This window comes from Molothrus ater, chromosome 12, assembly GCF_012460135.2.
Source record: "Molothrus ater isolate BHLD 08-10-18 breed brown headed cowbird chromosome 12, BPBGC_Mater_1.1, whole genome shotgun sequence".
Lineage (NCBI taxonomy): Eukaryota > Metazoa > Chordata > Aves > Passeriformes > Icteridae > Molothrus > Molothrus ater.
Window position 1 is genome coordinate 7,428,199 of NC_050489.2, and position 22,470 is coordinate 7,450,668.

At 44.3% G+C, this 22,470-nt stretch overlaps 1 protein-coding gene across 1 annotated transcript; it reads right to left on the bottom strand.

The window, feature by feature from the left end:
- Window positions 1-7,216: 7,216 nt before the first annotated feature.
- SHCBP1 (SHC binding and spindle associated 1) lies at window positions 7,217-19,309 on the bottom strand. Its single transcript, XM_036390345.1, has 13 exons — window positions 19,186-19,309; window positions 18,430-18,618; window positions 17,789-17,904; window positions 16,959-17,167; window positions 16,088-16,180; window positions 15,133-15,366; window positions 14,861-15,026; window positions 13,481-13,601; window positions 10,445-10,576; window positions 9,480-9,598; window positions 8,475-8,561; window positions 7,914-8,055; window positions 7,217-7,672 (listed from the first exon to the last, which is right to left on the bottom strand). Exons 1-13 carry the CDS (start codon window positions 19,307-19,309, stop codon window positions 7,353-7,355), a joined length of 2,052 nt encoding a protein of 683 aa, XP_036246238.1. The 3' UTR covers window positions 7,217-7,352.
- Between the last annotated feature and the right edge of the window lie 3,161 nt (window positions 19,310-22,470).

The window sequence follows — 22,470 nt, forward strand, 5'->3', positions numbered from 1 at the left end:
ACACCAGTGATACAGCACCTGCTCATGTGGAACTGGAAGGAAACATTTCTCTTTTTTCAAACTTGTCAAGTTTCCAATAAAAAGGTTTAATAACAAACCCCAAAATTAGGATGACAATTTCTGACAGACACAAGCAGCAGGGATGAGCCATGCTCCCTGCAGGCCACCATCAGGCATGTGAATTTTATCAGAGCAACCACACAAAAACCAGCTGGCAAGACCTGTTCAGGCTCACAAAAGGCCTGTAACAGAATTCTTCACAGGACTCTGCTAGAAAACCCAAATAAAAATATGATAAGAAGCAAAATACTTCATCAAAACTACAAACTGTCCAGAGGATAGAGATTGAAGAAGGAATAATTGCTTTACTGTCAGTATGGCTAAAGAGTAACAGTAATACCTCAAGATTCTGTACAGAGCTTTTCTCTGCAATTTGACAGAAAACACGAGAATTTTCTATCTGCACAGCTTGGTCAAAAAAGCCCACCAAAACAAAACCAAATGGATGATCTGGAATAGAGATGGTGAGCAACATCCAGAGGCACAGAACTATGGTTTTGTTAGGTAATTGTGTCCTGCACAGCAAATAACTGCTGAGAATTGTTGTGTGTTCCTGCTCCAGGGCCATGGAGCTGTGCCACTGCTGCTCAGAGCCTCTGCTTCCATGGCTGGGGCAGCTCTGGCCTGAGCTGTGCTCTGCCAGCTCCTACAGATTCATGCACCCCATCTCCTGAACAAAGGAACTGCTCATGGAAGTGTTGCTAATTTATCATTATCACAAGATGGATTTTAGGCATATGTTAGATTTTCTATTGAAGAAGAAAATTACTCCTGTTCTTTTTCTGAATGAGTAAGGTCATCAGGAGGCAGCTTTCACCTGCCAGTCTTCTGAATCACAGGGTAGAGCTGGATTTTTTTAAACTCACAAACCTTTTTTTTTTTTTTAATAAAATAGAAAAGATTTCCATGCACATTTCAGCGTGAAAGGATATAACTCCCTATTCTTTGCACTGATTGCAGCACTTATCAAAGAGAAACATCTGCTGGGGCACAAATACTGCAGAATAATCTCCTTTGGGTTAACATTCTGTATTTCCAGGATGGATATTTTCTAACCAGATAGCTATAATAATTTTAAATCAATCTAATGTACTATGATTAAATACTATGATTAACTGAAGGAGAAAGTTAAGGTAAGACCATACAGACCTCAAAGTTTCTGCAGCATCCACTCCCTGTTGTACGTACAGGAGGGACTTGTTAGAGATGGAAAGAAATTGAAACTTTCCACAGAACCTTGACATATCAGATCACATATGACTGGATGTGCAGTAAATGTAGCTTTAAATTACACATCTGAACTACTTTGCATTGAATTGCATGCAGGTGAGATATCTACGTGAATTCTCATTTCTGGCAGTGTCTATCAGGGTTTTTCACTTCAGGCAGGTGAGAAGCAGAGTCACATAGAATAAAGAAGGTATGGCTGGGTCAGTTACAGTAAATGCTCTCCAAACAGAGCCCTGGGCCACAGGGATGTGGTTGCTTTCAGCTGCTGCCAAGCTCCCCTGCACTCATTGTGCACTCCATGTTTTATAGGAGCTGCTCAGGCTACAGACTGACCAATTCACCTCTCCAAAATCACCTCTGCTTTGGTGGAAAGCCCAGAACAGGTTTGCAAAGTCACTTGTGAAGTTCTTTCCCTTCCTGTGAACTGGTTTTTTTTTCAGTAGCTGAGTATTTCCCAAGGAAGAAATTTCCCCATGTTCATCCTTTTTCTCCACTGACACTTACCCTATACTCACTGCCTTCCTCCATGGCTATTTCAGCCAATGAAGCTGCTGTGACTTTCTCCTCTGTGCCCCAGTTTGAAAGCCCTAACTGTGTCATGACATATGGAACTGTCACGTTTTACAGGCACTTTTTATGTCCACCCACTTTTCCTGGTGTGTTCACCTTGATTTAGTGCAGGTTTAAAAAAAAAAAAAAACAACTAATAGATGTGTTTCAGGAGGGAAGGAGCACAAACAGTTCCAGTGCTTCTGACAATATGGTCTTACACACAAAAATGACTGAGGAAACTGAGGACTGGGGCAGAGCACTCCCATAAAAAAGCGATTTACACAAGGGAAAAGTGCTGTACTCCCCATGGGACCAGCTTTAAATGTACTCTGTTTGTGTACAGACATTACATTGGCGCGTTTCCCATCTGAAACAAAACACGAGAAAATGGAAAGCCACACACAGAGTGAAGTAACAAATTCAACCCAGCCTCCTTTGCCTGTTTCTATAGTAACCAGCTGCAGTAAGTGCTTGGCAGAAATCTTAGACCCAGACTATATGAATTGTTTATGTAATTATATTTTACATGCAGACAGATCTCTGCCTCAATAAAGTCACTGTATCACAGGAGAGATGTGTGCTTTACTGCCTGCGTTAGCAGAACAGATGGAATACACGGCACCACCATGAATACAGCCAGAGACTGAATTTTCACTCTGAATTTTTAACAGTTCTGGCACATTGTTACTCCATAGTGTGTCTGTTCTGGGACACCAAATGGGGCATTCTGTCCCTAGGGCTGTCAGTCAAGCATATCAGAAAGCACTAAACTCACTTGTAAAACATCTAGGTGTTGTTTCTCTTACTGAGTAAATATTTTCCAAAATTACAAATATTTTTATACAATCAAAGAGTTCAGAGAAAATAAAAGTCCTATTAGAGGGACATCTGCAATCTGGAATGAAACCTTAGGAATGGCCTCAGAATGTCTAACAGTCAGTCAGCTGCGCCTGTTTGTCTGGGGAGATAATCTGAAAGATGAAGCCCCCTATGGATACTTTGTTTCCCCTTTAAAAATGTCTAATTTGTTGTTAAATGGACTATACTCAAAAGCTCTAGACCTTCCTGCTAAAGTCTAAGAAGTCACAAAATAGCAAAGCTATAGCTATTTCCCTACACCTGAAATACAGCATTAACCTCTTTTCAGCATTTATAACACATTTAAAACACTGCATGTTGCAAAGCAGCACATCTAATAAGAGCACAGCATTTCACCCCTTTACTCCCAGGTACATATCATTAATACACTCCAAAACACTATTTTCTTTTGGATTTAAAAACACTGAAGCAAGAGAAGTTATGATGCTAGTCTGTGTTAGTTTTAAGCCCCTTGTTAACTCATTTGAAAATAAGGTCTCCCAAAAAGAAAGGCATGAGCAGCACAAAGTAAAAGCGTGTACAGCATACTGGTAAGACATGTCATTTGTTCTGTGTTCATTTCTGCCTACTTTGGGCTGAAGCATTTCAGAATTTAGAATACAGAATTATTCATAGCAGGCTAAGCTTTATTTTTAACTCTCCACATAATCTGACATTACAGGAATGGATTTAGTATAAATTTAAACCAAACTCTTAATGCAGTCAGATAAGTTCCCTTTAAAACATTCTGTCTTCAAGAAAGTTCCCCCTGCTATTTTATGTCTCTGAACATTTGGTGGCATACCTGGTTTCTAAGGCTTTTATTCCACTGCTCTTTTTTCCTCACTTTCTGACACACTTCCTGGGTTAGAAACTCACTGACTATTCATGATCTTTTCTTCTTTACATGACTGCATGAGTTTTCCCCCATTATTTGTAGGGTTGTCCTAGAAATAAAACAATCATTCACGCTGTACTTCAGATCTGGCTTCTAAAACATTTTACTGGTGTTGTCCAAAACCTATGTCCTTAAACAGATCAAGTAGTTAATGCTATTGCAATCACATCTTCAAAAAGTGACCTGGTAAGGCCAGACTGCTGCTTCTGATAAAGACCAACAATCAGCAGAGGAAAACAGAACTAAGTTTTATACAAAGTTTTGTAAAAACAGCATTACTGCAATAGGAAAAGTAAGGCAGTATGTTCCTGTAAGATACAGCTCAAGTTAAAATGGCTCTCCAACCCATAATGGAATTATATTCTAAGCACCCAAAGATCATATGAAACACAATTCAAGGTGGATTTGGAAACTGCTTTCCACATTATCTAGTCCTGGAATTAGGCTGGGAATAGAAATGGTGGATTTCACCATAACAGAGGGGTCTCATACATATTAATTAGTCTCATCAAGGTTCCTAGCATAACCTTTTATGTACTACAGTATACATTTACCAGAGTGAGGATTTCCTCTGTGCCTTTACTATAATTTCCCCATAACATTGGAGAAGTCTCAGACAAGTTTTCCCACTAATATAGCAATAGAATCAAAGAAAATTCTAAAATTACACTACCAAAATAATTATTGGCTTGTTGAAATTACTATCAGTCAGGGAAGGAACATAAACACAGATTATGCTTAAATTGAAAACTGCAGAGTATCATCCTCAAACAGTAGAAATTATCAAAATTACCTTACATTGAAATGATGAAATTGATTTTTCATTAGGAGTAAAAATACAAGTACCTCATATACCTAATGGAAAAAACAAAACCAATGCTCATCTGTGTGGGGGTTTTGGCAATTTCTTCACTACTTTGAAAGAAATTGCAATTTGAAAAGCCCAAGAGATTAATTTATTGTATCACTTCACTATTCAGCAAACAGCAAGGGTTAGCCTGCTACACATGGCCAAAAAGGCAGGATAACCCTGACCATAATGAAATGCCCATGCATAAATGGATACACTGAAATAGCAACTTAAACCTGGCTAATTCAGCTGCTCTCTCTGCATTTAATTATTCTAATTAAAATCATCAAGCATATATCTGCCATGAGGCAATTACAGGCTTATATTTTCATGTCCAAAAGAAAATGCAAAGCTTCACAACTGAAAAGCAATCTATTACTACACCATACAATGCCAGAAAGAAAAATATGATCATCTATGAAACCTGCCCCAGGAATGGAACACAAGACAGACACATCTGAACAGGGGACACTCGAGGCAGTTGTGGTTTACAGTTTGTCTCCACCAAATCAGGGAGCAGAAGGGAATGACTTCAAAGACCAGAAAACTGGTGGGATGCAAGACAAAGGCTTTCACAGCTCCTGTCGCCTCAATCCCATCTTAAGGCCAACAGGTTTCTGCTGTTTCGCCCTATATTTCAAACAAGTCAAAAAAGGAAGAGATTCTTTCCATACTTAAAAGACAAAAGTAATCAGGAGTTCTGTCTGCCCCCAAAACACCAAAACCCAGAAGCAGGGAAAGGATGGCACAATCTCCCAGGCTGCTTTGTAATTCAAAACAGCAGCTGGTCCATGGAACTGTAGTGTGTTTGTTATTCAGAGCCTGCACAATCCCAGAATGTGCCACAATCCTGGACCCCATCTCAAATATTGCTTTTTTACCACACCACCTTGTATGAGCACCAGCCATTTCAAAGGTACTCTGCCAGCCAAACACCAGCTTTAACCTGATGCATTTCTCTCCCAAACTTCAGTTGCTTGTCCATGAATTTATATTCCTTATAAACAGATGCACAGGCGACTTTGCGAAGACCAAGAACGTGCTAATGTGAAAAATGCCTGTGAAAAGCATGCTTCATACTATTAAATACTCACACCATTAAATAAGCACACCAAACCTGGAGAAAAGCAGTTGAACAAAAGGGCAAATTTTAAAACAAGCCTTTGAAGAAAAGCTCTAAAAGACTGTTTGGGGACTCTCAAGTAAAGCGGGACTTGGTTATACTACTGCTTCCAGGTTTTAATTTTGTGCTGAGCAATCAAGGCCTTGTTAGGGTGGGTTAAGACCACCCAGTGATTTACCAACAATTACACAAGTGCATCCTACTGTGGGAGTGACTCAAGTGCAGTCTGCAGAGCACAGAACGTGTGGGTGCACCTACACACAGCAGGAGCCAGCCACAGCCAAGCATGAGCAACTCCAAACAGGCACAAGAAAGCAGCTGGAGCTCCTGGGGGTCCTGGTCCACAGCCAGCACTGGGTCCTTGTGACCACGAGTGCCACAGCACATGTCAGAGTTAAGATTACCACAATACAGAGCATCACCACACAATTCCAGAAGGCTTTAAACATTCCCCCAAACAGAGGAACACCTTACCTCATCAGAAGGCTTCAGGTGTCTGCCCATGCACAGTAACATCAGGCCACCTCAGAAGGCTGCAAGCAACTGCCCTTCTTGTTCTTTAGGACAGCCTTTTATCCCTTCCTGTTAATGCCCTGCACCTGTGTGCCCCTCACTGTTAATGCCCTGCACCTGTGTGCCCCTCACTGTTCATCCATTGCACCTGTGTGCCCCTCACTGTCCATGCCCTGCCCCTGTGTGCCCCTCACTCTTAGTGCATTGCCCCTGTGTGCCCCTCACTGTTCCATCCATTGCCCCTGGGTGCCCCTCACTGTCCATGCGCTGCCCCTGTGTGCCCTCTGCTCCCTTTGGTGTTGCTCAGTGCCCCTGGGCACTCCATGGCTCGTTGCTGTCAGTGCTGCTCACCTGCTGCTCACAGCTGCAGCTCACTGGGGATGAGGCTGGGCCCAGCCCCACTCCCCATCATCACAAACTGTGTGCCTGCAGGCAAGGCCAATGGGATCCTGGGGGGCTTTGAGAAGAGCACTGAGCAGGTCAGGGAGGTGACCCTGCCCCTCTACTCAGCCCTGGTGAGGAGCACTCAGTGCTGTGCCCAGCTCTGGCTCCCCAGTACCACAGAGACAGGGAGCTCCTGGAGCAGCTGAGGGTGACACAGATGGTGAAGGGACAGGAGCATCTCTGGTGAGGAAAGGCTGAGGGAGCTGGGGCTGCTCAGCCTCGAGAAGAGACTGAGAAGGAACCCCATCCCTGTCTGTCAGTGTCCAAAGGGAGGTGTCAGAGCACAGACCAGGCTCTCAGCAACAGAACAAGAGGAACAGGCAGGAACTGATGCCCAGGAAGTTCCACCTGGACATGAGGAAGAGCTTTCCTGTGCAGTGACCGAGCACTGAACAGGCTGCAGGTCTCCCTCACTGGGGACATTCCACAACAATCCTGGACACAATCCTAGGCCATGAGCTCTGGGATGGCCCTGCTGGAGCAGAGAGGTAAGACCAGATGACACACTGTGAGCTCTCCAACCTGACCCTTTGGTGATAAAGCTGACTTTAAAAACAGAGACAAGACATTGTCTAGAGCTCAGCCAGGCTTAAAATGAAATGCAAGGGAAACCAGTACTACATGTGCATCACAAAGGCAGCTCACCCAGGAGATTTAAGGTGTGGAGAAGATGGACAGAAGAACCAAGTGAGTTTTCAGCCCCAGTCCTTTAATAGGGATTACACTTGGGTAATAAAAGCATAACACCATAATACAACTCTTGGCATGTGACCTAACTAATAACTGTACAAATCCTACTGCAATGGCAGCAGGAATCATGATAGTCAGAAAAAAAAGATACCAAAACTTCCCTTCCCATTCCATTTGAACTGATTGCCATCAACAGAAACAAACATTTCCTGTGACATTAAGTTGTCATCAGCTTCTGTAAATCCCAGTTCACTCAGTCTTTTCCTGTGTATCTGTTTCTTCTTTGCAGAAGTAGCCCCAAGTACATTTGCAATTTCAGAGTTGTTTTCAGCTTGTTCAGAAGTCTCAGCTCGCTTATAAAGCTCCAACTCATCAGTTACACATCCAGGTTGTTCTTGCCTGGTGCTCTCTGCACAGGCTGTCTCATCACCTGCCTGGGTAGGCTGTGTACACCCTAAGGCAGGAAACAGAATGTCATCAACAGTCATGCAAAGCAGCCACACCATTAAAAAATCCTGGAATTAATTTTCTTCAATCATAACATTGTCAACTCATCCCACTCTTTGGTACTTCATGACAGCCACAAATTTCAAAGTTATCAAGTATGCAATCCAAAAACCTGGGTAAATGAAGCATGCAATCCAAAAACCTAGACTTAGTAATTTCAGGAGTTTCTTCTCAGAAAAGAAAAGTACCTTCTGTTTCCTGTGCTGAAGCATCCTTCATTTCAGAGGGCATTGCTGGTCTAACCAGGACCACACCATATCCTTCGTTATTGTGGATCATATTGTTAACCATGGTTATCCTGGGAGCCTCATAAACTTCATCCAAGAAGTTCTACAGAACAAAAGAGAAATGTAACACATCATGTCCAGCAACAGGGACATAAAAATCTTCTTGTTTTAGGTAGAATCAGTTCTCTGTATTAGCTAGAGCAGGATTATTTGCCTACACAGGAGACATTGTGAAAGGCATTTTCTCCTTCTGGCAGATAAGAAGTAAAACCAGGGAATTGCTGGAATGGATAAAAATGAAAATATCATACTGCAAAGCTGTCTGTCTGTAGGAGGGGTTTGTCTTTGCAGAACTGGTTCATCCAGCAAGGATCAAGGCAAGTGCAAGGCAAGCATCATGTGTGACAGATGAGAGTTCCAGCATAGCACAGCAGGGTCTGAACCAACCCAAACCTACTGGCACTAATTGCAGCAGTGATTAATTAGCTTTTGGCAAACCAGCACCATGTGACTGGGACTGACCTTGACCAGTATTCCCTCCTTGCAGTGGTGGATCCCATTGTGCAGCAGGGTGCACGCACTTCCTGGATAGATCTCCACACCAGCACCCTGCAAGACACAGTTGGTAGCAGTTCACAAGGAGTTTAGGCACATTTTTACCCTACAAGACACAGTTGGTAGCAGTTCACAAGGAGTTTAGGCACATTTTTACCCTACAAGACACAGCTGGTAGCAGCTCACAAGGAGTTTAGGCACATTTTTACCCTACAAGACACAGTTGGTAGCAGTTCACAAGGAGTTTAGGCACATTTTTACCCTGCAAGACACAGCTGATAGCAGCTCACAAGGAGTTTAGGCACATTTTCCATTGAACTTGACCACTCCATGGCACATCTTTGTGTTCAGCTACCAGTTTGCACAATGCAAATCTGTATTACCCCTCCAGCTTCACAGCTTTGTTCCCCATCTCAAGCAGCAGTACTCAAGGCTGAGGCCCCACAGCATGGGGCACCAGACCATGAAGGCCTGCTGAAGAGCTTGTGCTTTAGTGATCCCTCTCAATACCTCAAGCTCCATCATTCTTCAAAATACCCAAAGAGTATCAGAGTCCATTTTTGTGTTCATCATCCCTCTGTAAGAATCAAAGGTGTCCAAAAAGGGCATTTCACTTGCAGAAACAGAAATGAGAAAACTAGCTATGGGCAGAGAGACCAGAGAATCACTACAGAAGCACTGCAGGACATGCACCAGCCATGCAGCAATGATTATTTCACAGATGTCCCCTGTTACTGCATCACTTTGCTATCATCACACACAAATCAGCCTGAGACATTTCACTAGATTTGATAAGAGGCTACAAGACCCCTGAGACCAGTCTTGATTCAGTAACATGTAGCTGTCCAAAATGAATTTGTAAAGGTTCTCTCCAGAGCAACACAGGCCACCCCGTGACTGACTGCACTATTTCCAGAGATAAACCTTTATTTTAAATTAGGAAATAAGCCAAAGTTCAGAATGAGTGTGTACCTTTGCCCCATAGAGATCTGAGTTTCTCATCAGTAGCTCAGCTGATGTCCTCACTGTTATTCCAGTGGTTTCACACTGTAACACACAATTCTCCAGTGCTGTTTTCCCATGATGGACATCTACATACACAGAAACAATTACTGCTGAATGAACCAGTTCTGCAAAGACAAACCCCTCCTACAGACAGACAGCCTTGCAGCAGCTTTGCAGTGTGATATTTTAGTTTTATCCACTTCAGGTTCAATTCACTGATTTGCTCATGTGTGGTTTGAACTCATGCTGCTTTTCTGGTCTAAGCAGGGACACTGCTACAAGGGAGCACTGGTTGGAGATTTGTCTTACAGGCTGACTTTTTTAATTATGACAGCAATAATTCTTTTCATTACATTCCTAAGAGACTTTTGGATTCAAAAGATATTAAATACAATCATACAAGTGTTAATAAACATTTTAACATGTTTTAAACCCAAATGTCTGTTGAGGAGAAATATTAGCATCTTCTGCAAAGACAAGGCCACAGCCCATAAACCCCTTGGATACAACTCAGTTGAGTGTCAGCTTGAAGGTGCTGGAAACAAATTTCTACAGCACTCCTACAGCATGTGCTGCTCCTCACTGGAGCACTGGCTGGGGTCAGCTACAGCTGAACATTGCCATGGGGGCTCCTCTGTGCAAAGCAGAATTGTTTCCATTTCCAGGCAGCCTGACACAGGCTGTGCTGCACTCAGGCTGCCTTAACAGCAGAACCATGATCAAGTTAATGATCTTATCCCAGTAGAAGAATAAAGCATAAGAGCCACAACACCAAGTACAAACAGAAGGTATTTTGATTTCCACATCATAAGCAAGTTAAAAAAATGGGGGAAGACTTGATATGTATACCTGTAGGGCTCCTCTTGACAACACTGGGCCCCAGCTTTAATTATGAAAGAGTCACAAAAAGGTCAAGATACTTTTACACTTACTTAAAATCCCCTCCACAGCATCATGCTGCACTAACTTCAGATTGGAGATCTTTATATTGGCTCCTGTACAGTCAAAGAAGTTGTCTCCCTTCCCTTGTTTTTCTATCACGACATCATCTGGCAGGCCATAGCCTAAGGGCAGAGGTGAGAGACACAAGCTCAGAGAACATCTGGTGACAATGAGGTGCTCAGAACACAACAGACATTTAAATCAATGACCGAAGTTTAAAGCTTGATGTTTTAATGCCTCGAATAGGATTTTCAACAAGTGGCCAGGCTACACCTTACATCCCCTCTGTGCCAAGGTGCAGGGACTCCAAACTAAACTCAAGAGTTACCTTACTTGAATGGCACACAACAAAATGCAAAGTTATCTGAGAAAGTTGAACAAATGGGTAACTGAGCTCACATTTGCCAAGGCCAAAGTTCTCACTCCCAAAAGTTACCAACAGAGCAGGAGGGATGCAGGAATTGAGGCCAGTCTGCTCTCAAAGGACAGAAGTTCACTACAGCAGGTAGAGGTTCCCAAGAACACAGAGGGAAAAAGCAGTCACACCACAACACAGGGGAAAAAAGTGCAAAGGGCTTGAGATTGTTAGCATGCTTCATTCAGCTTCCCTATTTACATGGAATTTGGGGGAAAATTCAGTGCTCCTGTGTTGCACAGGCTTCCAGATTAATTCAGTTTAAAAAGCAGCTTTCACAAGCACATGCCAACATTGATTTACTAAACCATCCGCAGTTGTCAGCATTTAAGCACTTACAGGAAAATTTATGAGCATGTAAAGCTTTTATTGCTTGTCACTGACAAGAATCATGATAAGGAAAGCAATAATGCCACATCCATTACAGCAGCACGAGCCCTATCATTTTCTGAAAGCACACACAGATAAGAAGTGCCCGAGCAGGATGCCAGCTTCTAACCAAGTACATAAATAAATAAACAGTGCCACATGCAAGTAGAAAGGTTAAAAACAAAATGAAAATAAAAAGCTTTGAACAAGAGTTGGCAGAAAGTTTTAAAGACAGGCCATTGAATGCAAAGTTAAGTAATTGATACTTCAACACATGATATTACCTAGAAATCTGTTCCCACTGCTACTGATTCATGGTCACCCCTGAAGAGGAGGTGGCACAGGGCAGTTCCAGCGTGTAAAAAGAGAGCACCACAGGACAGCAAAAGTTTAACTTCTCACCACTACAGAAAGATGTTATTAACCAAAGCAGGAGTTTTAGGAATGACTGTCCCGCAGAGTGCCTGCAGTTTTCTAACAGTGCCCTTAGCTTGCTTTACACCTCACCTCTGAAGCAGCAGCTCCAGAATGAAGATCCACCTGCTGCCCAGTGCTGCTCACTGCCCAGCAGGGCTGTGCCCCTGCCTGACCCTGCTCCAGAGCAGCCAAAGGCCACTGTCACCCACTGCCACTGAGCACAGCTGATGCTGCAGTCCCAGCCATGGCACAACCTTGGCACGAGCAGAAGGGAAGCTCTCAGGTGCCTCTGCAGCACCTTCTTGTCTGGCATGGAAGTTATCTTCATCACTTCCTGCAGCTGCTACTGCTTTAACCTTATTTAGTTCCTGTAAGGTTTTATTTATGCCCGATTTACTAATTTTCATACTTTTAACCTCAGTACCGACTTTACAGTAGCTGGGAAAAAATAGAAGCTTCTACTAAGCAAAATGACATATCTTTCATGAGTCACCCCTCCATCCCAAAAAAGCCACCAAAGCAGCCAGCTGCTCAGATTAGTGCCAGCAGAGTTTGTCTTGATGCTCCTACTTCACATGTTCCTGCCAGCTCCTACTGGTATAATACCCTATCTAACAGGAGTCCTTATAAGAAGTTTAAATACCTGACAAGTACTTCTTATTCAGAGCATGGTTTGCACTAAAAATACATATTTATATGCCTTGCTTCTTAAAATAGAGTAGCTCATCCTTTAATGTGTGCTACTGCACCATTTGTATTTCAGTTTCCTCAAAGCTAGAAAAGCAATAAATAGCACCACACACAATTTCAGAACAATGTCATTCTTGAGATAAATAAAGCACTTTATCCATGTCCCTTGTCCTGCAGGTGCACTGGTTATCACAATGTGTGTCTGCATAAATCAAACACACACAGGAGATGGGTAAGAAAGAAAATGACTCATAAACAAGAAGGGCAAGAAAAATAAAGTCCAGAACAGCAGGAAATTAAACCCTCAGCCTTCTTCTCATTAAGAAGCTTTGACAAGATAAAAATGCAACTAAATAAGTATCTGAACAGCTGCAGAAGCTCCAGTGATAAACAGACTGTAGCACTGCAACAGTGTGTGCCTGCCTAAAGCAAAGGGATACACCGAGAAATCAAGAATGGTGAGGGAGAGACAGCAACATATCCTAGGCAAAGCAGAAGCATTTAAAACACAAATATTTTGCAAGAAAAATCCTAAAATCACATCTGTTGTTTCTGTTTCTGTGGAAAAAAATGTGTTAATCAAAAGTTGCCTCCTCCACCCATGTGCTTCACCCACTGCAGAGCCAGGCTGGCTGCCCCAGCTCCCAGCAAGGATCAGTAAATCCTCACTGCACATCCTGGCCCCTGCCCCCTGCACTCCCTGGGCTGCACCAGCACGGGGGCTCAGGCTGCCCTGAGGCACATTCTGACGCTCAGAGAAGAACAAGGACATTTCTCAAGTACTCCTAAGTTAGTAGAAGCCTCTCAGAATTACTTCTCTGTTTCCACTATTACAACCATCAAGTGCCTTAGGTTTCTGTTGAATCCTCTGTATTGCCTATATAATCACCATTTATGCAGGCAAAAAGGAAATTATGAATTTGCTATTAATCAGCAAAATCTGCAGTTTATCTGCACTACAGCTAATTAAACAGTTCACTCCACCCTGCATTAGGCACGGGTCTACAGCAGAAACAGGAATACTTTGAAGAAAAAAGCTCCTGGCAAACTCTGCAAAGAGTAAATCCTTACACAGAGCCAGTTTAAGACATTCCATTTACTTGTTTAAGGACCTTTAGACTAGCAAACCTGCTACCTTCCAGCTCTATTGAATCAGCAATGGAGAACATGCCATCCACAAAATAATGGCCAGGACAGATGATGACTCTGTCTCCTTCATAGCAGGCATTTACAGCTGCTAGCGGATCACGGTGGAACTGCAAAAGACAAAGAAAATACAATCAGCTCCCAAAGAATGTGTAAAAAGGGATGCATTTATGCCTGGAGAGCTTGCTTCAAATGAATGTTGCTGCTTTTGCTTTAAAGAAACCCTTTCAAAGACATTAATAATACAAAATTTCTACTTTGAATTCAAGAATTGTAGCCCTCTGCAGACAAAACCAGCCTTAACACATGACTTTGATGTTTGTGTCACATCTGTTCCCCCAGGAGAAAACTGGGGCACACCCAGATAAAAGAGCACAAGCACCCCAAAGCCAATCATCTCACAATGGCCTTGGTTCTAGGCCAACACTTCAATTGTGCCTAAGTGATTTGCCATGAAGAAATAGATGACAAAAGGTAAAGAAAATAAAAACCAAACAATTCAGCAAGTAGATCAGAGCTAGTCTGAATACTCCTGTGTTTGCTCCTGGTACGAGTCACCCCCAGACAGAGTTCAAATACCACAGTAGTAAATAGTGCCCATATGATCCTGTTCTTTGATAAAGAGGGTAGGGTGATATCCTTAACAAACATTACTGAGGGATTCCATACTGAAGTATGACAAATAGTAAATAAAAACTACACATTTATTGCTTCCCAGCAAATTCCAGGGTAAGCATAATAAGAGCACTTTTTCAGTTGCCAAGTCAGAAAATCAGATTTATAGCCTAAAAGTTACTCCAGGATGTTCCCCACACCTCTATTCTGGCAATCTGTAATTCATGAATGATCAGAATATAGCAAATCATTTCATTTGGGTCCAAGGAATTCAGCCTCTTCTTAACTGCTGAAGTAGCAAGTCTTGTATGAATTCACGAAAACTAAACATGGCTGCTTCTAAAATAAATGTATTTCCTACACAGTACCAAAGCAAGAAAACTATGCTTCCTCCCTCAAACCCTAGATCATTATCAGCAGCATCAAGAGACATGGGCATTTCAAAACTAAATTCAAGTGTCATGCCTTACAGTGATTCATTGTAGAGTTATTAGAGGTTCATCTCATTTCCTACACACAGGAAGCTGCTTGTATACCCAACAGGCACAAATGAATTAAAAGAAATTATTTGAATCACACAATTTTCCTACTTACTGCTTAAATGACAGTGGGTTTTTTTTGAACTGACAAAACAATCCCACCACTGTAGTATCTTGCAAATGTAGTATCTTGCACATGGTAAATTAACTTATCCTTCCACATTGCTTCTTGAGAGGAAAAACTATTAGCAGACAGACAATTCCTGCTACTGCACCTGTATTTCTAAGGCTCCACAAGATTCTGGGCAAAGTTTGTCTCTTGTCAACAGCTGGAGCAGATTTGCTTTCATGTTCCAGGGCACAACATGAATGACCTTGGCACCCGTTGATCTCAGTCCTTTAGCCTGGAGGCTGCCATATTTTTGGTAACCAAACACATACCTGCAACAAAAGTAACAGAGCCAACAGCTCTTCCTTCAGTCCCCACCTCCTCTGAGTTCTGTGACTCCCCTTAGGAGCCTCCTCCCTGCACAAACCCACCAGTTACCTCAGCAGAGGATTCTCAATCAGTTTTAGCCTCTGTTTTATGTGCGTCACTTGGTCATACAATTTTAGTCCTTCCACCATGGAAACGTTTTCTGCTTCTGAGTCTGAATCATTGCTTGATATGCTGTTCCTCACATTTAAAAACTTCTCATAGAGCTCTTCACATTGAGATAACAAGTACTGGTAATCAGCTACCAGCCCAGAAGGCACCCGGTGCTCCAGGATGTCATAGTGCCTGCAGTTCAGAGCAAGGGGTCAGCACAGGGCACATTCACAATCCTCACAGACCAAACGTGAGACTGGACAGAACCTGAGGGGTTCTGCATCAGTTACTTGAGACAAGGTTCTCTGCAGTCTACATCAACACTGCTCCATTTTATTTGAAGCAGCAAAATCAGAAAAAATCTCAACAGATACAAACATTTTACTTTCTAAACAGCTGCCCAACCGCCTTGAGAGATTGTCTACTATCAGAAACTCACCCTAAAAAAAAGGCATAAGCACAGCCATTAAAAAAAGTAACAATTTAGAAGGTAATATCTAAGCCTTTATTAGAATAACTGAGAAGGATTCACACACATTCCTCCTGGAGAATGATCAATTTACAAACTTTTGTTTACATTCAGCTCTGTTGTGGTTTTTATTTTATGCCCAGGGGTAAAAGTGGAGCACCCCATGCCAGCTTTTATTAGGATTAAACTCATATGAGTGTGAGGATGACTATTGCTGGGTTTGGGGCACCACCTGATGGAACACCAAGGCTCAGAAATCAAGTGGCAGCCTCAGTTGTGATCTCTTTCCATACAAGATTTTGACCAGCAGACAGTGAATGCTGTTAAAACAAACCTGCTTTGGCTTACAAGTCAACAGGGGCTTTTCACACCTAATTGTGAGTCCCTATTCCCATGACACTTCCAGCGGTTCTGCCCTAAGAACAGCCAATGTGTAGCACTCACAGTCTCAGTCGGGGCTCAACACATCTCACAAAGTAATCAAACTCATCCTCCTCCTCCTCGTCCCAGGTCCTCCAGATGCAGCGGTAGAAGAACCTTGGGAAGCAAAGTGTTAAATCACACAAGAGAGCAGAGTCAACAGCACTGGAAACACACTGTAACCAAGCTGAGAATTCACCTCTCTCTAGAAATTCATATTACTGTCCCTTAGGCTGCTCAGTACACACACAGTCATCCTTCGTGCTTGCTGCTTACCTGCATAAAGAGTTTTACTTTGTGTGTCTAAGCTCAAAATTCATAATAACCTGTGTTCTACTTCCTCAAAAGGGAGTGAACAGCTAAAACCAGGTTTTGAAAAGCAAGACTGACACTCTTCAGATTCTGAGGCTTTCTGGCTGTTTGGTTTTGGCCAATCACCCTTCAGCTAAGCTTTTTTTCTGACAATGTAGGTAATTCCTCCTATTTTAGCTTTTTTGTCCAGTCCCACAGCCTATTTGTAGAGAGGTTTCAAACAGCATGTAGTGCTTGAAAGAAAAGGAGGTAGAAAAGAGACAGATGATAAAGCAGAAAAAACAGAATATGTGAAGAGACACCTGAAGAATAAAGAGCAAATTTAGGGGAAGAGGCAAAATGCAGAAAGAAAAATGGGACAAGAGAAAAATCCAGAAAAATGTTAATGAAGAGAAAGAACACTGTATCAGTCTACAGGTGATACAGTCCAAAGAACTCTGGGGTGAAAAAGAGAGGGAAAGCAGTCTCCTCAGAGCACCAGTCACCAGACTGACTTTGGAAAGCCTGGCTTGTGGGGCTGCCAGCATGGCCCAAGAATTCAGGACAGAACCCACTGGGTAGCAGCAGGGTGCAGTTGTCCTACCTGACATGCTCTATGGCTAGGGCTGTCTGGTCAAACTCTCCTGACTCATCATAAACAACAAACAGCTCCTGCAGCAGGATCTGATGTTCCTTCAGCTCCAGGAGCTCCTGCATGCACTCCAGGGTGAAGCTGCTGTCCTGGGACTCGCACAGGAACGGCTCACTGAGCTGCACAACTGCCTTCAGGGCTGGGAAATTCACATTCACCACCTGTGGGAACAAACAGCTCCGAAATCCCTCAGAACTGCAGAGCCAGCTCAGGGAGGGGAACGTGGTGTGCCTCAGTCAGGGCCATGCTGGGTCCCATTGACCCCACACAACCAACACAAATGGCACCTGACAGCCAAGGCCATCTCCTCAGCTGAAGTGATAACACAGAGTTAAGCTTCTCACAACTCCACAGCTAGAGAGCATTTTCCATATCCAAAATCTCATTCAAATCCCTCATCATGCTCATAACAAGGCCAGTAAGTTGCTTTTCCCAATCCCTTTTATTTTTTTGCTGTTGCTGTTTTTAAAAAATGCCAAAAGCAATATCCTCAAACTCAAATCCATACTTCACAGCCCTTTGCGACTCCTTTGAGGGTCATTTTTCGAAGTGCCCATAGGATACAAATAACCCAAAGAGACAGCCTGGGCCAGTGAAAGCCATTTTGTCACTAATTGGGCAGAAAAGAGCTGAGGGGCCACAAAGGTTTTCCCTCCTCAACCATGTGATGGAACTGCAAGTTTGAACATCCAAGACCTGGACATTGAGAGACTTCGAGAAGTCTGTTAGGGAGGTAAGTTATGTAAAGTGGAGACAAATGCCTGAGCAGCAGCGACACTCACCCTGACGAGCACGTTGAAGACGTTGGTGCGCCAGATGGCCTGCCAGCCTGAGGGCTCCAGAACCTTCTCCAGGTACTCAGCTATGAACCGCTTCGCCTCAGAGGCTCTGCAATCCACTACGAGAAATTCAAGACACGACATTTATGCAAGGAATGGAAGGAAACTCCTCCAGATCACTGGAAAATGGAAGTCAACATGATTGAAACGTTCCTCTACCACCTCTAAAGTTGGACTTCATTCTGTTATGGTTGCGATAACAGAATAGTACTAAATAGATGATAATACAATGGTATTAAACACATAACATGTGCTTTATCTAAAACAGATTTACAATACACAAAAAAAATTTTAGGAAGACCAGCTAAAACAAGGCACAGCATCCACTACTTACTAATAGTCCTGCCTTTCCATCATTTGCATTTTATTTACTTATATCAAAATTACTGCCTCCTGGTCCACCAGTTAGAGCAGCTGAGGTTACAGCATAAGCAGGGAGGATGTTTTCTATATGTTTTCCAGCCCCCATTATTAAAGGCATCTCACAGCTTAGTATATACAATTGACTTCATTTAAACTGAATTGTTTAAAGTTACTACAAGAAAACTAGCACTACCTTACTTCTGTATGAAAAAATTACTTACCCAAGATATAATCCTGGTAAGCGCTGAATCGCTCATAAAACAAAAGATGATCGGTGTGAAAAATATCCGGGAAAAGCACGTTCCCGTCTGGCACAGTCCTTCCCAGGGTAGTCCCCGGGTTGCCGCGACTGCCATAGTCACTCCAGGAGTCAGCACTCCAGTCACTCTCGGCATCTTCCCCTTGCCGGTCTGGGAAGAGGAGCGGCAGTAAAGCAAACCCCACAAACTGTCACACCACCACTCACTCACTCCTCTGTTCCCAAAGATCTGCTCAGCCCAAGCTCTATCCTGAACCTGCCTTCTACAGCACTCCTTAACTTACCCTTGGGGAAGAGTTTCAAACCCACACACGTTCCGAGCCGCCCATTGCAGCGCCGTGGTAGGCACTGAGAAACACACCAGAGCTTCACCATTAACAGGAAAAAAACTCCGCCACACTTTAGAGTTGATTTGTAGGGCTGATTTCCAGAGCCCTCGTTTCCAGCGCTGTGCCCACGGCCCGAGCCGGGGTGCGGCCGCGGGTCCGGCCGGTGCGAGGGCCGTCCGGCCAAGCGGGCGTTACCCTGCCCGGGGCGCGGCCCGCGGGGGATCCGAACCGCGGCGGAGCAGCCCGGATAGAATGGCCTGACCCGGCTGCCCCTCCTGTCCCCTCCACGCCGCTGCATCCCTAGGGCACTGCCCGAGCGCGGAGCGCCGGCTGCCCTGCCCTGCCGGCTCTCCGCGCCCTCCCTGCCCGCAGGCACACACAGCCCGTACCCTCGGCCTGCTCGGGGCGCTCCCGCGGGACGGGACCGGGGCCAGGAGCGGGACCAGGAGCGGCGCCGGCAGCCGGCGAGTCCAGGCCGTCCCCCTGCGGTCCCGGCGGCCGCGGCTCCGCCATTCCGTCCGCTCGGCTTCAAACCGCCCGGGCAACTGCCGGCGCCAGCGCCGCGCCCTCATTGGCTCGCGCCGGCAGCGCCCCGTTCTGATTGGCCGTCGGCAGGCAGCGCCCCGCTCTGATTGGCCGTCGGCAGGCAGCGCCCCGCTCTGATTGGCTGTCGGCAGCGGCGGCCGTTGGCGCGCGGGGCCCTTCGCAGCCGCCGCTGGTCCCGCGCTGGCGGGGCTCGCTCCGGAACCTCCCCCGTCCGGCACAGCCGAACCCACGAACCGCCCCGGCCCGGCCGGCAACGGGCGTTCCACACTCAGCCTGGCGGCCGGGCAAGCTGCCATCCCTGCCGAGAGCGGATACACAGAGCCCGGAGAGGAGCGGCCAACCGCGAAAAATGTAAAAGCACCCAACAATCAGCACCCACAAATAACAGAATGGAATTCTCTGGAGCGCCGGGCCGCCCCGCTTTGCTTCCAGCCCTGGCCGGTTCGTACACAGCAAGCACCTGATCAGGATGTGACACACCGGCCTGTGTCATGCCCCAGCGCTGCTCCCGGGGCCACTCGGCCTGTTCCCAGCTGTGACAGTAAGGGCTGGCGGCGATTAAAGCCAAAGCAATAGCTCCGGAACAGCGGCGGCCACGAGAGGGCTGCCTTGGATTTCCGACAGGCGATGGAACCGCTCCGTGCCCGCTCCCCAAACACCAATGCTGTTCCACAGCAGCAGCAGCAGCAGCACCGTGCCCCTTTCCCAAACACCAATGCTGTTCCACAGCAGCAGCAGCAGCAGCACCGTGCCCCTTTCCCAAACAAACACCAATGCTGTATTGATTCTCTTAAGTAGTGTGTTAAACACAGTTTTGAGTTATAAGAAAATGTTAAAATAGAAACTATGCTATGTAAGATATATTTTTTAAAGAAAGGACTTGCAGCGAAATAGCAGCCACAGGACACCTAAATCTTTCAGAGAAAAAGAATTTCTTGCCCTCTTATCAGAAGAAACAAACTTCTTCCCGCCTCGAAGGCGCTGTTAGAATTCAGAGAAGAAGTTGATGATGACCAGACAGAATCCTGTGTTTGAATGGAATTTATGCATCATGTATGAAGTGTATGAATATGCAACAGGCTGTTGTTTTTTAGGGTTAATCCTTTGTTAACAGGTGTCCTTTTTCGGGCTCGTGCTGCCCAGAAAAAGGTACCCGGACGTCCGTAACTCTTTGTCTCTATTGTCTCATATTGAATTCAATTTGTCCAAATTATTATTACTCTAATTGTATTACTATTTTTATAACCATTTTATTACTATTAACTTTTAAAATTTTAAAAACAAGTTATTGGTGTTTTTCACAGTTTAGTCACCAAGAGGTTTCTGTTGATGTTGTCAGAATTTAACCATTATACCGGTCATGGGTGTTTAACCATACACATATAGTTGCCATCTATCACAATTAGTTACAAAATTACAGTTAAACATCTGAATCCCTCTCAGAATCTTATTGGCAAGGTCAGGCTTTCAGAGCAGAGTGTGTTTGTAAATAAAGTGTCTTTATATTAGCACATATTAAGTACTTAGGTGGAGCAAAGGGATGCCATCCAGTGGGATTTTCACAGGTTGAAAGGGGCCTCTTGGCCAACCTCATGCATCTGAACGAAGCCAAGTGCAAGGTTCTGCACAGATACAGGCTGGGCAGAGAATGGACTGAGACTATTCCTGGGGAGAAAGACTTAGGGGTGTTTGTGGATAACTACATAACCATAAAGTTATGGCTATGGAGGTTCCCATATTTAGATGTTTTGATTATTTTTCCCCTAAATAGGTACAATGAATTCAGGGACTCCTCAGGGCTTACAGTGGGAAGATCAGTTCTTCCTCACCAAGGTGAAACATTGGCACAGTGTTGAGATCAGGACAACTCATTTACCCCTCTTTGTTTTGTTTGCAAAATAGCTGGGTGCAGATTGTGTTCCATTATATGAGACTTACACACTGTTTGGTTAATTTCCCCCAATCCTTGTAAAGAGCCGTTTTGCTTCAAAGAAACACAGCCCTGGTCATTGATTTCCAGAGCCAGTGACTGCTGCTGCAAGTGTCATGGACATCCTGAGCTCCATTTGGTCAAAAAACTCCTCTGCAGTTGGTTTCCCTCCCCTCATGTTGGAAATAGAAGCAGTGCTCTTGTTGTTGGAGACCTTCCACTTTCCAGCTTGCACGTGCATGCAGAGTGCAGACCATCAGTTATTTTCCTGAACTCAGCTATTTTTCTCCCTACAATGTTTATCCATCCAATTTATTATTGAGCATGAATTAGTGCTTTCCTGAACCTCATTTGGTAACTCACAGTCTCCTGCACAGCACACTTTCCTTTTACCTCAGCTATTCATTTTTGCACTCTTTCCCAAGCTTTTTTTTTTCCCTGTGTAAGACTGAGCAGGTCTGTGTGAAGTCCAGAGGACTGGCAGTATTTCACATGGAACAATGACACTCCTGAGTTTGAGAGAAGGAAGGGAAAGTGTTTTTCCTCACTCTCTGCTCTCAGCCCTCACACTTTTGAATGAAATCTCACTGCTGCTGCTCCTGTGAATGAGATGGACCACTGAGATGTTTCTAAAACCCTCAGCCTTATCTTAGGCCCCAAAAAAGATTTTTTTCACCTGCTGTTTCCCTTGAAATACTAAAACAGTGAGGGGTGCTCATATGCAGAACTCTGTCTTTTGAAATCTGGAATACTTCAAAACTTGACATAGCAAATAGAGTTTGAAAATCACAGAAGGTCATTCATTGCTTTACAGAAATTAACACAAGTGCAGCTACAGAAACCTAAGGAAATGCAGAGAGGAACTAGTGTCTTACTACTAAAAGATAATTAATTGTATTTTGGTATTTCAGTAATTTTAACTGAAGAAACACAACGGTAAAACAAACCCCACAAGTGGGATTTGGCTCATCTGGGTGTCCCCAGACATATCACAGATCACAGTAGTTCCAATGCAGGTGGCACAAAGGCATCAGTGATGGCTCAAAGCCTGGTGCTAACACACCCCACTGGGTAAGAGGAGCCTCAGCTCTCCACAGCGCAGCTCTGGTGGCTCCAGTTATTCCAGGTAAGAGCATGCAGCCAACAGGGCCAGGATATCCCTGCCTTCCATATGTGGGCTTGTGAAAAACCCACACAT